The following is a 16,153-nucleotide window of genomic DNA, read 5'->3' as shown; positions in this document are numbered from 1 at the left end:
TAGAATTACATACATACAATTGAATCCAGTGTCTTCTGTTAAGGCAGAAAAAATTCTTTGCAAAATTGTAAAACAATGTCATTCTTCTCACTATAACTTTTTTCTTTTGGAAATTCTTTTTTGAAGTTATTTTTTGCATAACTATGTTATTTATGTTAACATTTTTATTGCATTCATGTAAACATTATTTTATATATTTTAATTTTATTTTTAAGTTAGCCTACAGTAAAATTGACTTTTCTTGTGTACAGTTCTATCAGTTTATTATTATTATTATTATTATTTTGAAACAGGGTCTCACTGTCACCCAGGCTGAAGTACACTGGCATGATCACAGCTCACTGCAGCCTCCACCTCCTGGGCTCCAGCGATCCTCCCACCTCAGGCTCCCAAGTAGCTGCGATTACAAGCATGCACCATCACACCAGGCTAATTTTTCTATTTTTTTGTAGAGATGGGGTTTTGCCATGTTGCCCACGCTGGTCTTAAACTCCTTGGCTCAAGTGATCCTCCAGCCTCGGCCTCCCAAAGTCCTGGGATTACAGGCATAAGCCACCGTGACTGGCCAGTTCCTGAAGTTTTAAAAAACACAGATTCATATAGCCACTGCTTCAATGCAGATACAAAAGAGCTCTACCACCCTAAGAAACTCCCTCGTGCTGCTCCCTTAAGGCCACATTCTCCCACTAACTCCTGGCAACCACCGATTTGTTCGCTAACATTTATAGTTGCATCTTTTTGAGGTTGTCATAAATGAAATAATACAATATGTAAACCTTTGAGACGGGCTTCTTTCACTCAGAATGTTACCTTTGAGATCAATCAAGTTGCTGGGTCCCTTTTTTTTGCCAGGTAGTCTTCCATTCACTGTATGGATGTACCAAAGATTACTTACTCATTTACCAGTGGGAGAAGTTTTCAGTGTTTCCAGTTTGGGGGTATTACAAACAAAGCTTTATGAAACACCGCTATACAAGTTTTCATGTGACCATAACTTTTCTTTTTTTAAATTTTATGTTTATTTTTTTTTTTGAGACAGAGTCTAGCTCTGTCGCCCAGGCTGGAGTGCAGTGGCTCAATCTCGGCTCACTGCAAGCTCCGCCTCCTGGGTTCATACCATTCTCCTGCCTCAGCCTCCCGAGTAGCTGGGACTACAGGCGCCCGCCACCACACCCGGCTAACTTTTTGTATTTTTAGTAGAGAGGGAGTTTCACCGTGTTCGCCAGGATGGTCTTGATCTCCTGACCTTGTGATCCACCTGCCTCGGCCTCCCAAAGTGCTGGGATTACAGGCATGAGCCTCCGCACCCGGCCATAACTTTTCATTTGCTAAGGTAAATACCTAGGAGTGGGACTGGTGGGTCATATAGTAAGCATATGTTTAACTTTATAAAAGGCTGCCAAGTGTTCTTCCAGAGTGACTTCATCATTCTGCATTCCCACCAGAAATGTGTGCAAGTTCTAGTTACTCCACATTCTCCACATCACTTGATCAGGTCAGTTTTTCTATTTTAGCTAATGGTGTGGTGTCTCACTATGGTTTTTTTGTTTTGTTTTTTGGGAGGCAAGGTCTCACTCTGTCACCCAGGCAGGGGTGCAGTGGTGCTATCATAGCTCACTACAACTTCAATCTCCAGGGCTCAAGTAATCCTCTCACTTCAGCCTCCCAAGTAGATGGGACTACAGCGGTATGCCATGTATTTTTTATTTTTAGTAGAGACATGCCCAGCTATTTTTGATTTTTAGTAGAGACAGGGTCTCACTATGTTGGCCAGGCTGGTCTGGAACTCCTGAGCTCAAGCAATCCTCCTGCCTCAGCTTCCCAAAATGCTGGCATTACAGGCATGAGCCACTGTCCCCAGCCTCACTATGGTTTTAATTTGCACTTCCTGATAGCTAATGATGTTGAAAATATTTTCTTGTGCTTATTTTCCATAGATATAACTTCTTTGATGAAGTATCTGCTCAAGTCTTTTACCCATTTTTTACTTAAACTCTATTTTCCTTCTGTTGAGTTTTGAGAGGTCTTTATATACTCTGAATACTAGTCTTTGTCAGATAAGTGATTTCTCAGCATTTTCTCCAAGTCTGTGGTGTGTATTTTTATTCTCTTCACAGTGTATTTTGCAGAGCATGGGTTTTAAATTTTATGAATCCAATTTGTCATGTTTTTTAGTGGATCAGGCTTTTGACATCATATCTAATAACTTTTTGTCTAACTTCAGTTCATGGAAATTTTCTTCTGTTTTCTTTTTTAAATATTATGCTTTGAATTTTTACATTTACGTGTACAATAAATTTTTAGTTAGTCTGTGTATAAGGTGAAATTTAGGTCAAGGTTCATTTTTTTGCAGGATGACTAATTATCCCAACACTGGTTTTGGAAAGACTGTCTTTTCTCCTTTGAATTACTTTTGCACCTCTGTCAAAAATCAATTGGCCATCACCTCATACCCATCAGAATGACTACTGTAAAACAAAACAAAAAACAGAAAATAATGAGTGTTGGTGTCAGAGGCATTTGAGCCAGAGCAACTCCGTCTTGAATAGGAGCTGGGTAAAATAAGGCTGAGACCTGCTGGGCTGCATTCCCAGGAGGTTAGGCATTCTAAGTCACAGGATGAAATACAAGGTCAGCACAAGATACAAGTCACAAAGACCTTGCTGATAAAACAAGTTGCAGTAAAGAAGCCGGCCAAAACCCACCAAAACCAAGATGGTGATGACAGTGACCTCTGGTGGTCCTCACTGCTCATTTTACACTAATTACAATGCGTTAGCATCCTAAGAGACACTCCCACCAGCACCATGACCATTTACAAATGCCATGGCAATGTCAGGAAGTTACTCTATATGGTCTAAAAAGGGGAGGAACTCTCATTTCTGGGAATTGCCCACCCCTTTCCCAGAAAACTCATGAATAATCCACCCCTTGTTTAGCATATCATCAAGAAATAACTATAAGTATACTCCAGTCAAGCAGCCCATGCCGCTGCTCTGCCTATGGAGTAGCCAGTCTTTATTCCCTTACTTTTTTTTTCTTTTTTGAGACTGAGTCTTGCTCTGTCACCTAGGCTGGAGTGCTGGAGTACAGTGGTGCGATCTTGGCTCACTGCAACCTCTGCCTCCTGGGTTCAAGCAATTCTCCTGCTTCAGCCTCCCAAGCAGCTGGGACTACAGACATGCGCCACTATGCCCAGCTAATTTTTGTATTTTTATGAGAGACAGGGTTTCACCATGTTGGCCAGGCTGGTCTCGAACTCCTGACCTCGTGATCCACCCGCCTCGGCCTCCCAAAGTGCTGGGATGACAGGCATGAGCCACCGTACCCGGCCTATTCCTTTACTTTCTTAATAAACTTGCTTTCACTTTACTCTATGGACTTGTGTGAATTCTTTCTTGGGAGAGGTCCAAGAACCCTCTCTTGGGCTCTGGGTCAGGACCTCTTTTTGGTAACATTGCTGAGAATATGGAGAAACTGAAACTCTTGAGCACTGTTGTCATGAGAATGTAAAATGGTGTAGCCACTAAGGTAAACAGTATGGTGGCACCTCAAAAAATTAAACAGAGAATTACACTATGATCCAGCAATTCTACTTCTGGGTGTATATTAATAATAATGTATGCTAAATAACATATACTACTAATAATAACCAAACTTGATTTATCCTACTATACTCACCAACACAGAGTACTTCAGACAACAGATGTGTATGGGGTTCTCCCCACACACCAAGTAAGTAACCAGCTCTGCAGCATGGACACCAACTGGGTGTCCTCTAATTCAATTCAATTCTGACACTATCTACCTGGAGAGAGCATCAGATCCCACAGGTTGAGTGCTCAGTCCACAAGACTGCCCCCCACTTCCTATGCCAATTGCAAGCCCCAGGTTGCTTTACCTGCACTTCTTACTGACTGGCTATAAATGGGGGATCCCCACCTCTGGTCCGATTAATTTGCTAGAGTGGCTCACAGAACTCAGGAAGACACTTAACTTTTAACTTACATTTACCAGTTTATTATAAAGAATATTACAAAGGGTATTGATGAAAAGATGCCTAGGGTAAGAGATGAAAATAGACGTGGAGATTTTATACCCTCCCAGGCATGCCACCCTCCAGGAACTTTCATGAGTTCAACTATTCAGAAACTTCCCACACCCTGTCATTTGCAGTTTTTATAGAAGCTTTGTTAGGTAGGCATAATTGATTAAACCATTGACCGCTGGTGATCAACTTAACCTTGAGCCCCCTTTTCCTCTCTAAAGGATGGGGCTAGGGCCAAAAGTCCCAACCTTCTAATCATTTCTGGTGACCAGCCCCCATCCTGAAGCTACCTAGGAGCTGCCAGCCATCTGGCAACTCATTAGCACACAAAAAGACATCACTTTGGAGATTCCAAGGATCTTAGGAGTTGTATGCCAGGAAATTGGAACAAAGACCAAATATATATTTCACAGTACAACAATACCCAAAAGAACTGAAAGCAGGGAATCGAACAGATATTTGTATACCCATGTTCATAGCAGCATTATTCACAATAGCCAAAGGGTAGAAGGGACCCAAGTGTCCATGCATGAATGAGTGGATAAACAAGATGTTGTATACACATACGAGAGAATATTATTCAGTGTTAAAAAGGAAAGAATTTCTGACAAATGGATGAACCTTGAGGACATTACATTAAGTGAAATAAGCCAGTCACAAATACTATATGATTACTTATATGAGGTACCTAAAATAGTCAAGCTTATAGAAAGAGAAAGTAGAATGCTGGTTGCCAGGAGCTGGGGAAAGGAGAAAGGGGCAGTTGTTGTTTAACGGAAATAGAGTTTGTTTTGCAAGATGAAAAAGTTCTGGAAATTAGTTGCACAACAATATGAATATATTAAACCATACTGAACTGTATGCTTAAAAATGGTTACGATGGTAAATTTATGTTACATGTATTTTACCGCAATTTAAAACAATCAATTGGCCATATTTGTGAGGATCTATGTGTGGGTCCCATTCTGTTCCATTGATCTACATGTCTAAGTCTTCTCCAATACCACACTGCCTTGGTTTCTGTAACTTGATAGTGTCTTTTTGTGTGTGTGTGTGTGAGACAGAGTTTCACTCTTTGTCGCCCAGGCTAGAGTGCAATGGCATAATCTCAGCTCCCTGCAACCTCCATCTCCTGGGTTCAAGTGATTCTCCTGTCTCAGCCTCCCGACTAGCTGGGATTACAGGAGACTGCCACCACACCTGGCTAATTTTTGTATTTTTAGTAGAGATGGGGTTTCACCATGTTGGCCAGGCTGGTCTCGAACTCTTGACCTCAGGTGATCTGCCCACCTTGGTCTCCCAAAGTGCTGGGATTACAGGTGTGAGCCACTGTGCCCGGCCTTGATAGTGTCTTAAAATTGAACATTGCTTATTTTTTATCTGGGGGAATGGGGTGAGATAAGATGGATAGCTATAAACAGAACTACTAGTATTGTAAATATATTCTTAAATAAACACAATGGACACAGTCTGATAAGCTTTATGCTGAGAAAGATGGGGACATGTTATATTTCTCTGTTTTCCAGTGCCCAGGCCAGTGCCTAACTACCATTGAGTAAGCACTCAATAAATGTTTTTTTTTGTTTGTTTTTGAGACAGGGTATTGCTGTGTTGCCCATGCTGGAGTGCAGTGGTGCAATCATGGCTCGCTGCAGCCTCCAGTTCCTGGGCTCAAGTGATCCTCCTGTCCAGGCTGGTCTTGAACTCCTGGGTTCAAGCTATCCTCCTGCTTCGGCCTCCCAAAGTGCTGGGATTACAGCACTTGAGTGCCCAGGCACTCAATAAATTTTTGACAAAGGAATGAAGATATAACTTTCTTTACCCATTGCAGCCTAAAATGCAAGAGAAGCTCTGGGATATTAAAATGAGAAACAGTCTTGGAAAAAAATTAATTTGAGCACACAGAATATTTTCCAGTGTGCACTACAAAAAACATGTAGTCAAAAATATCCATAGAAGTGTTGCTTAGAATGGGGCAAAAGCCCAAGGGAAAACCCACCCTCACAGGGTTAATGAGAATTACAAGCCAGGCTTTAGGCTTGTATTGTAGTCAGGCATCAACCAGCATGCACTGGTGTGCTCTGACTCATTTCCCTGCAGCTGCTAACTAATCGAGGGTCATGCAGCACACTGACCACCTGCTCCCCCATTGCTCCCATAGATAGAATCTGACACTGGACCTTTTTACCCAAGAATTGCTTAAGGTGTTTTTCAGATCCTGAATTCCAGCAGAATGGCTGATGCCAACCGTCTGAAAACCCCTACCAAGAAAACGACTCAGCATCTCCTGGTCCCATGACTTCACTCCCCACTTCTCAACCAGTCAGCAATCCCCATATTTTAGCCCATCACCTGTCCAGACCCCTTAAAATCCCCATCCCCAAACCTCTCAGGGAGGCAGATTTGAAGTTTCCTCTCGTCTTGTCTTCTCGTTCGGCTGCTCTACAATTATTCAACTCTTTCTCTGCTGCAATCCCCACTGTTCTGGTGCATTGGTTTGTTACCATGCAACAGGCAATCGAACCTGGTGGTCCTATAACCATATTAAAGTGAAACTGAGAAATAAATAAATAAATGTGAAACAGAGAGGTGTGACTTAGAAATTGTACACATTGGGTGTCACAACTTCCCTATACTTTGTGTTTTCATACTGACCTTGTTCACACTAATAAAGTGCCAACCTTGACTGACTGATTGTGATTCTGATGATGAGGAGGAAGAGGAGGAGAATAGGGATATGGTAAGAAGATTTTAAACCATTCTCTTTTCTCATCTTCCAAGTATTTACAAGTGGCTCAATTTTTCCAAGTATTCCTGTCTTTCTACAGAACTTCCATTAAAATAAAAAACAATTCTAAATCAAGCCTTATGGACAAGAATTAATGGTTCTCCCTAATATATCCCAAATTAGTGTGTCACTTGGGCAAGTCACCTTTCTCCCAGATTCTTATTTGTCCTACACGTAACTGGGATTTTGCAACAGATGTTACTCTTCCTTCTCCTTTCCAGGTCTGTTAGAAACTTTATTAGGAAAGCCTGAAAGTAAAATCTGTACTGTTTAAATCCAGAGAAATGTTTATACTGACTAAATAATTTCCTCAAATCTGGTCACCTTTCTATGGGAAAATTCCTCATCTTAACAATGTTTCATGCATAAAGTCATTTGGCCTCTTAACTGCATTGTTGGATATTTTTAAGACCAAAAGCTTGCTAAACCCAAAACAGCGAAAGCATTCAGTTGAAAATAAAGTGAAAAGCCACATATGTCTTAGAGGGAGAAAACAGTGCTAATGATGTTAGGCCTTAATAGTTTCAAGATCCCGATTGGCTGCTCTGAAAAGCCATCTTTGCATTGTTCCTTGTCCAGCTCCTTGCTCGCCGCGGCTGCCTCCGCCGCAGACTCTGGCAGCTTTATCGCCGGAGTCCCTGAACTCTCGTTTTCTTTTTAATCCCCTGCATCAGATCACCGGCGTGCCCCACCATGTCAGATGCAGCTGTAGACACCAGCTCTGAAATCATTGCCAAGGACTTAAAGGAGAAGAAGGAAGTTGTGAAAGAGGCGGAAAATGGAAGAGACGCCCCTGCTAACGGGAATGCTAATGAGGAAAATGGGGAGCAGGAGGCTGACAATGAGGTAGATGAAGAAGGGGAAGAAAGTGGGGAGGAAGAGGAGGAGGAAAAAGAAGGTGGTGGTGAGGAAGAGGATGGAGATGAAGACGAGGAAGCTGAGTCTGCTACAGGCAAGCGGGCAGCTGAAGATGATGAGGATGATGATGTCGATACCAAGAAGCAGAAGACCGACAAGGATGACTAGACAGCAAAAAAGGAAAAGTTAAACTAAAAAAAAGAGGCCGCCATGACCTATTCACCCTCCATTTCCTGTCTCAGAATCTAAACGTAGTCACCTTCAAGTATTGAGGCCCGCCCGCCCACCATGGGCAGTGCCACCCACAGATGACACACACTCTCCACCACCCAACCTAAACCGTAAGAATTTGCAACAGGGGAGGAAAAAAGAACCAAAACTTCCAAGGCCCTGCTTTTTTTCTTTTTTCTTTTTTTTGAGGCAGAGTCTTGCTCTGTCGCCCAGGCTGGAGTGCAGTGGTGCGATCTCGGCTCACTGCAAGTTCCTCCTCCCGGGTTCACGCCATTCTCCTGCCTCAGCCTCCCGAGTAGCTGGGACTACAGGCGCCCGCCACGACACCCAGCTAATTTTTTGTATTTTTAGCAGAGACGGGGTTTCACAGTGTTAGCCAGTATGGTCTCGATCTCCTGACTTCGTGATCCACCCACCTCGGCCTCCCAAAGTGCTGGGATTACAGGCGTGAGCCATCGCGCCCGGCCTGCTTTTTTTCTTAAAAGTACTTTAAAAAAAGAAATTTGCTTGTATTTTTAATTTACATTTTATATTTTTGTACATATTGTTAGGGTCAGCCACCTTTAATGATCTCGGATGACCAAACCAGCCTTCGGACCGTTCTCCGTCCTACTTCTGACTTTACTTGTGGTGTGACCATGTTCATTATAATCTCAAAGGAGAAAAAAAAATCTTGTAAAAAAAGGGCCAGGCGCGGTGGCTCACGCCTGTAATCCCAGCACTTTGGGAGGCCGAGGCGGGCGGATCACGAGGTCAGGAGATGGAGACCATCCTGGCTAACACGGTGAAACCCCATCTCTACTAAAAATACAAAAAATTAGCTGGGCGCGGTGGCGGGCGCCTGTAGTCCCAGCTACTTGGGAGGCTGAGGCAGGAGAATGGCGTGAACCCGGGAGGCGGAGCTTGCAGTGAGCCGAGATCGCACCACTGCACTCCGGCCTGGGCAACAGAGCAAGACTCTGTCTCAGAAAAAAAAAAAAAAAAAGATTGTTTTTCTGTTGTCGTTTTTGCTTTTCTTACAAGTTTTTTTTTTTTTTTGAGAATTAGTCTTGCTCTTTCTCCCAGGCGGGAGTGCAGTGGCGCGATCTCGGCTCACTGCAACCTCTGCCTCCCAGGTTCAAGCAATTCTCCTGCCTCAGCCTCCCAACTAGCTGGGATTACAGGCGCCCACCACCACGCCCAGCTAATTTTCGTATTTTTAGTAGAGACGGGGTTTCACCATGTTGGCTAGGCTGGTCTCAAACTCCTGACCTCATGATCCACCCGCCTCGGCCTCCCAAAGTGCTGGGATTACAGGTGTGAGCCACTGCACCCGGCTGATAATTTGCATTTTTAACTGCTTCCCAGGTGATGCTGATGCTGATGGTCCAGGAACCACACTTCCAAGAATCACGGAAACAAAGCCTATATTCAACAACAAAATTTGCATAATTCTGTCTCCCTTTTATCTCAAATAACAGCTTAAAGGAAAGAAAATCGATTAAGTATCATCCAGAATACACATAATGTCATTTTATTTAATTCTCACAACACTCTACAACATAATTGTTACATCATTTTGTGGAGGAGGATGTTACATCTCAGAAATTAAGCAACTTGCTCAACATTATACAGTAAGGAAGGGGTGAACAAATGTGTTTGACTTCAAAATCTACATTCTCTGTTATACCTTGTTGCTTCTAAAGATGTTTAGCCAGCATAATTGTATTAGCCCAGAATTTTAACTTCGTTCTACTTTCTATGTCGTGGTCTGTCTTCTACTTTGTTGTAGTCTATTTTAAAATTTTTGTTATAAACTGGTTGAAATTATCTAAAGAAGGCCAGGCACGGTGGCTCATGCCTGTAATCCCAGCACTTTGGGAGTCTGAGGCAGGCAGATCACTTGAGATCAGGAGCTGAAGACCAGCCTGGCCAACATGGTGTATTATAATACACAATAAAAGATGGCTATTAAAATTATAACTTGGGGCCGGGCGCGGTGGCTCACGCCTGTAATCCCAGCACTTTGGGAGGCCGAGGCAGGAGGATCACGAGGTCAGGAGATCGAGACCATCCTGGATAACACGGTGAAACCTCATCTCTACTAAAAAAATCCAAAAAAATAGCCGGGCCTGGCGGCAGGTGCCTGTAGTCCCAGCTACTCAGGAGGCTGAAGCAGGAGAATGGCGTGAACCCGGGAGGCGGAGTTTGCAGTGAGCTGAGATCGCGCCACTGCACTCCAGCCTGGGCGACAGAGCAAGACTCCATCTCAAAAAAAAAAAAAAAAAAAATTATAACTTGGGGGAAGTGTAAACCACACTAACCACATGACAAAAGACATTATGAAGAAACACATCTTACTGCTCACCGGTAGCACAGGTCATTGTTCCTTAGGAACTGGTCCACCATATTCTCCACTCGCACAAACCAGCTGGGCACTGCTTTGTAAACGAGGGGAGTGTCTCTCACATCGCCAAGTGCTAACCAATAACCGTATCACATACCTCTAATACATATAAATTCAATTCTCTCACTCTCCTGTATAAACACAGAACCCCATCTCTCTATCAGAGACACATATACTACATTCCCAGAATATATAACCCTAATAACCACTTACTGAAAAATACAAGCACAAAGCTCCACAAAACATTCATCCAAACTGCCATGCCCTTGAACACACACACACACTCAATACTCATGGAGTTCCCTACATGCCCTAAATATACCTGCGATTAACTAACACGCCACAAATATGCAAACATGCCACCTCATATCCCCAAATACACATCCAGTCCCACAATACCTGCACATATGTAATCACACCTCTAAATGCTCACACAGAAATAACTCCTTCATTTTCCAAGACACGGAATCATACAAAGTCCACCTCACAACTGCACACATTCATTCTACCAGTCCCCCAATAGTCATGGATCTGCCCTCACACATTGAAATGGCCATACACAATCCCTGAAAATCGTGAAAAGAAACACACACAATGATGCAACATATCCTAAGTACACAAATGGTCTTCCTACATTCCCCAAATATGTAAACCACAGTGTACATCCACAAAAATAGACACAAGCACTTTCTCTATTATTGCCCACATGCACAACAAGATAATTCTTCCAGATCTGCCAAACATTAGACAAATACAAATCCCTAACATTCATTTCAGAAAACTTACGGAAAATACATCTTCACAACCCAAATCACAAATATCGAACCCCAATTCTTCTTGTATACACATATTACACCTCATATCCTCCAAATATAAACACTCACACCTACACACTCTCACAAAAGCAGTTATGAATAGTTATGAATGACCTTCTTTACTTTTCTTTTTTCTTTTTTTTTTTTTTTTGAGATGGAGTCTCGCTCCTACCTTGAAGTGCAGTGGCGTGATCTCCTCTCACTGCAGCCTCCGCCTCCCGGGTTCAAGCAATTCTCCTGCCTCAGCCTCCCGAGTAGCTGGGACTACAAGTGCATGCCACCACGCCTGGCTAATTTTTGTATTTTTAGTACAGATGGCGTTTCGCCAAGTTGGCCAGGCTGGTCTTGAACTCCTGACCTGAAGTGATCCGCCCACCTCAGCCTCCCAAAGTGCTGGGATTACAGGCATGAGCCACCATGCCCAGCCCAATTATGACCTTCTTTAATCTGCAATCTCCACACGGACACCACCAACCCACACAGGTGAATACATATTAGATTCTCACCAATTAAATATGTAACAAATTCCAAACTAAGCATTCATATAAACACATTTTCACATACACACAGCCACCCCCACAAATCTCACACCCCCCAAAATGCAAAACAAATCTTTCTCACATTCTCAAGTACACACACTGACCAACTGCCCAAGACGCACACGTGTGTGCAGTAAATTTTAGATATAACACATGTGTAGTCTACAATTTACAAATAATAATATACACTACTTTTTATTTAAATTCCACATAAGTAAGCGATTCTCATAGAAGCTTTTCTTGACTTTGGCCACACTCTTGCTTCCACAACCAACTTGTGCTACCAAGTGAACAGACTATGAGTAAAGGCCTGTTCTTCCACTTTGCAGCTGCTCATATCATTGACAAACGAGCGTATTAGAGCATGCATGCTGGCTGATCATTCTGATTAAGGCAACAAGCTTCACAACTCACTCAACGAGGTCGTCCGTGAGAACTTCACTGATTTTACGAGGACAGGAGCTACTTCTTTGCTGAAATGCATCACGGTTTCAACTGCTGAGGTTTTCCTCAACCTTTTGCATTGTTTGGAATGTGAGCAGCACGGCCGAGACAAACTTTGGGGTTCCCACTGCATTGTTAAACCTCCGCCTTCACTTCAAGGCCAGGCGAGCAAGGGAAAGGAGCGCGGCCTGGGCGACCCGCAGGGCCCCGCTAAGGACCGCTCCCGCCTTGAGCGCAGCCACAGGCCCTCTCTGGCCACAAGGATGGGGTCGCCCCGCAGACACTGGTGACCAGCAGAAGCATGACCAGGAGGCGATTACCTTCTAATCACAAATAACTTTATTTTTAGGTAACACCACGGAGGACGCCATGAGAGCTAAGGCCCTTGGGTAACCGCCCTTTCCGCTCGCGCTGCGTCGTCTCCCTGCTCCAAACCACCGGCAACCGATGCTGGGAGCAGTTGAGGGCGGCCGGCTGCGCGCTGGAATCCCGCCTGCCTCGAGGCTCCTGCGCAGGCGCACTGGGCAGGCCTGGAGCCCGCCCTGGGAGGGCCCCGCAGGAGATGGGGAAATGGAGGGACGCTGCACCTGGGCGCTTCCTGGGGTCAGGCGACGCCTTCTCCTTGGAGCCTCCAAGACCGTCCCTCCTAGAAACGAGAGAGTCTGACCGGGCACGGTGGCTCACGCCTGTAATCCCAGCACTTTTGGAGGCCGAGGCGGGTGGATCACCTGAGGTCAGGGGTTCGAGACCAGCCTGGCCAATATGGTGCAATCCCGTCTCTACCAAAAATACAAAAATTAGCCAGGCGTGGTGGCACGCACTTGTAGTCCCAGTTACTCGGGAGGCTGAGGCAGGAGAATTGCTTGAACCCAGGAGGGGGAGGCTGCAGTGAGAGGAGATCACACCACTGCACTTCAAGGTGGGAGGAAGACTCCATCTCAAAAAAAAAAAAAAAAAAACTAGTACAGAAGCAACTCACTGACTTGAGTTTGTAGTAGCTTCAGAAGAAACTTTCATCATCAGATCCTTTCTGCTCATTTGCAGGATTCCTATCATCTGTCTCCACGTGATGACACTGAAGAGAGCCTCACGTCTATGACGGCCTAGGGCCTCAAGTGCAGAGACTGAGAGCTCTGCCAGACACAGCATGGAGCCGCCATTCCTCTACTGTTCAGTGATTGGGTGGAAGAGCATCTGTCCTCTGAACAGGGGATCCAAGCCCTGAGATGATGTTTCTCAGCAGTCAGTGTGGCCCAGGACTTTCTGTGGGCATGCTCAGAGAGCAGGGGCCAGAGGACTTTTAGCCACCACCTTCTATGGCCAGTCTTCACAAATTACCTTTGGCTAATTTGATTGTCTCTCCTCCTGGGGTCTAGGACTTCAAACACATACAGAAGCGATTGCAGAATTGAAACAAGACACTTCCACAATATACTTTTTGTATCAGTGGCTCAGAAAAAGACTCATTCAAATCCTGTATCAAAGCCATGTGTGAGCATCTTGAGAAAGCATTGACTGACTAACTTGACAAGGGAGGAAGCAAACAAGAATTCTGCCCTTTTTCAGTGCCTGAGTGTGATATTTTGCCTCAACATCCCTCTTAGATGAAGTTACTGATTGAAAATCATTTAAGTTTTTGCCCCGTGATAAAAGATCGAGTCCTCAGAAAGATCTCCAAAGCATTTACTGTTTGTTTGGTTTGGTTTTGGTAAGTTTACCATGATTTTGCTTGAATTGCTCTCCGTTGATCTTCTCAGCTAAGATCGAGGTAGAATTGCACAGCAGAAGAGGGCTGCATGTAAGGAGGCAGCTGTGTCTCGGAGGACAAAAGGCCTGGGAGCATCCAGACAGGCAGTCACTGTGTGGAGGTCACTCCCCTCCCAGTGGCCACTGTGGAGGCATTTCATAGAAATGCTCGCTGGACCATTCAGTTTTAGAGTTGGGACAAAACCGAGAACTCATGAGGATATTGGACAGGAGTTAGGAAATGACTTTTTCACACAACCCAGGCAAGGAGGGGAGAACCCTGGGCTTGAGACTTGCAATCCACTGCCTGCCCCTGCAGTGTGGCCCCTGTTACGTTTTCTGCAACTCTGCCTTCTTGAGTCCAAATGTCTTCGAAAGGGGCAAATGCTTCTTAAGTGGCAACAGGGTGTGTTTCAGTGAATGTTCACAGTGTGCACTGGTCCGGCTGAAGGCCTCTTCCCTTCCCCAACACCCACCCATCAGTGCAAAAGACTGCTGCCCAGCAGGGAGTGACATCTGTGTCTCAGATTTTCTTGCTGTGCTCTGAGTACTCACTCCTCATCTCCTTTGACCAGTTTCCTAACACTCCCCTTGTTCACAACACAGAACATGAGTGCTCTTTCCTGTCATTTTGACGCTGATAAACAGCAATTCTCTGTGTGAAAATGAGAATGAAGATTTTTTTAAAGACAGGCTACAATAATTCCCATGCTGAGAACCACATGTGATGACACTTGTGATGAAGATGAGGACAGCAATGAGCTGAGAGACTCCAGCCAGGATTCACACATGCGAGGGGATGCATGAGAATGGGGATGGGACATTGGTGGTTAGCATCCTTGCTTGTCTCAGAATGGACGTGGGTTGTGGATTTCTAACTCCTGGAGAAACCAGAGTTCTAGGAATTGTAAGCCACTTTATGTTAGGAAAGAAAAAGACGGTGTTCTGCTCTCCTGTCCCTTAAAACTGTGCGTACTGCCACTAAACCTGGAAGCTGAGAACGGTATAATGGCTACTTCTGACTTCCTTTCAACAAATCAGCCTGCTATTGTTTTCTGCAATGGTTGTGGTGCAGAATCTTTTTGTGGTGCAGCCAAGATTCACACTTGAGTCTCCTTACTGCAAGTCCGCACTCTCACAGTGGAGAGTTAACAATAATTGCCTAATATGTTACACTTTTTTGGGAAGAGTTACCAGATAAAGTGCAAGATCCCAGTGAAATGTGAATAGCACAGATAAAGGACAGATTTTTTTTTGTAAAAGTGTACTCTAAATGTCATATGGATCATAATTATAGTAAAAACTAATTCACTGTTTATCTTCAATTCAAATTCCACTTGGTATTCTTTATTCATACTTGCTAAATCTGGCCACTATGTTCTTTCATGTATTTTTAATTTTAAAAAACAGTCCAACATCTCATTCTAGCAATTTACCTACAGAAATAAAGAGAGGAACCACATTACTGGGACAAATACAGTCACTGCAAATATCAGAAGAATACTAGAACATATTAATATATTAATTTTTACCCCAAAAAAACTGAAAATATTTTTAGACAGCAAAAATAGCTTCATTATGCTTTTGATTGCATAATATATCTCTGGAAAGATGAAAAAGAATCAGATAACACCTATTTCCTCCAGGAAAGAAAATGTGGTGGCCAGAGAAAAGAGGTGGGAGGAAGGCTGGTCATTGCTTAGTCCACTGTGCACAACTTGAATTTGGAACCATGCAAAAGTATTGCTTAGTTAAGTTAAAATCATGTAAAAGATACAAAATAAACATTTAACACCAGCACAATATGCTGGGAAACAAAATGAAAGGATTTCTGGTCTCGGTGCTGTAGGTCACATAGCCACTCTTTCCTGGACTGAGTCTTCCTAAGAAAGGGGACGGGAAGTAAGGCTGGCCTACTGGTGTGGACAGATTCCAGCAACACACATGACCTGGGGGCACAAGGACTGCTTCCTAAACAATGATGAGCACACAGCCACCTAATAGCCTGGATCAGCTGAGGCCATTCTGATTTCAAACACTCAGTCCCCTTGCCTTCCTAAGAACCCCTGTGTTTCTCAGACTGAAAACGTGTTCTGAATTTTGTTAAGTAAGTGTGGCCCCTGTTGAAATTCATCAAGAGTGGGAAAGAGCCAAAGTGGGAAGGAGGATGGGGTGATTGGCACAAAAATAGGTCTGTTGATAAAGAATGGAAGTAAAGGGGACATCAGGTAGAAGCTTTTGCTGTGAGTCAGAAGGACAATTTAAAAGTTGCCTAAAGAGGCGCACACTGTCTGTGTT

General features: G+C 43.9%; 1 protein-coding gene across 1 annotated transcript; it reads left to right on the top strand.

Moving 5' to 3' along the window:
- The first annotated feature begins 6,533 nt into the window (after positions 1 to 6,533).
- LOC101129469 (prothymosin alpha) lies at positions 6,534 to 8,098 on the top strand. The gene has a single exon (XM_004048293.5). It carries the CDS (start codon positions 7,530 to 7,532, stop codon positions 7,860 to 7,862), a length of 333 nt encoding a protein of 110 aa, XP_004048341.3. The 5' UTR covers positions 6,534 to 7,529; the 3' UTR covers positions 7,863 to 8,098.
- Positions 8,099 to 16,153: the final 8,055 nt, after the last annotated feature.

The sequence above is a fragment of the Gorilla gorilla genome, chromosome 13, assembly GCF_029281585.2.
Source record: "Gorilla gorilla gorilla isolate KB3781 chromosome 13, NHGRI_mGorGor1-v2.1_pri, whole genome shotgun sequence".
Lineage (NCBI taxonomy): Eukaryota > Metazoa > Chordata > Mammalia > Primates > Hominidae > Gorilla > Gorilla gorilla.
The sequence above is the reverse complement of the archived record's forward strand: the minus strand, read 5'-3'. Positions and strand labels throughout refer to the sequence as shown.

Coding starts and splice junctions, on each gene's coding strand:
- LOC101129469 (XM_004048293.5), top strand. CDS start 7,530: ATGTCAGATGCAGCTGTAGACACCAGCTCTGAAATCATTGCCAAGGAC.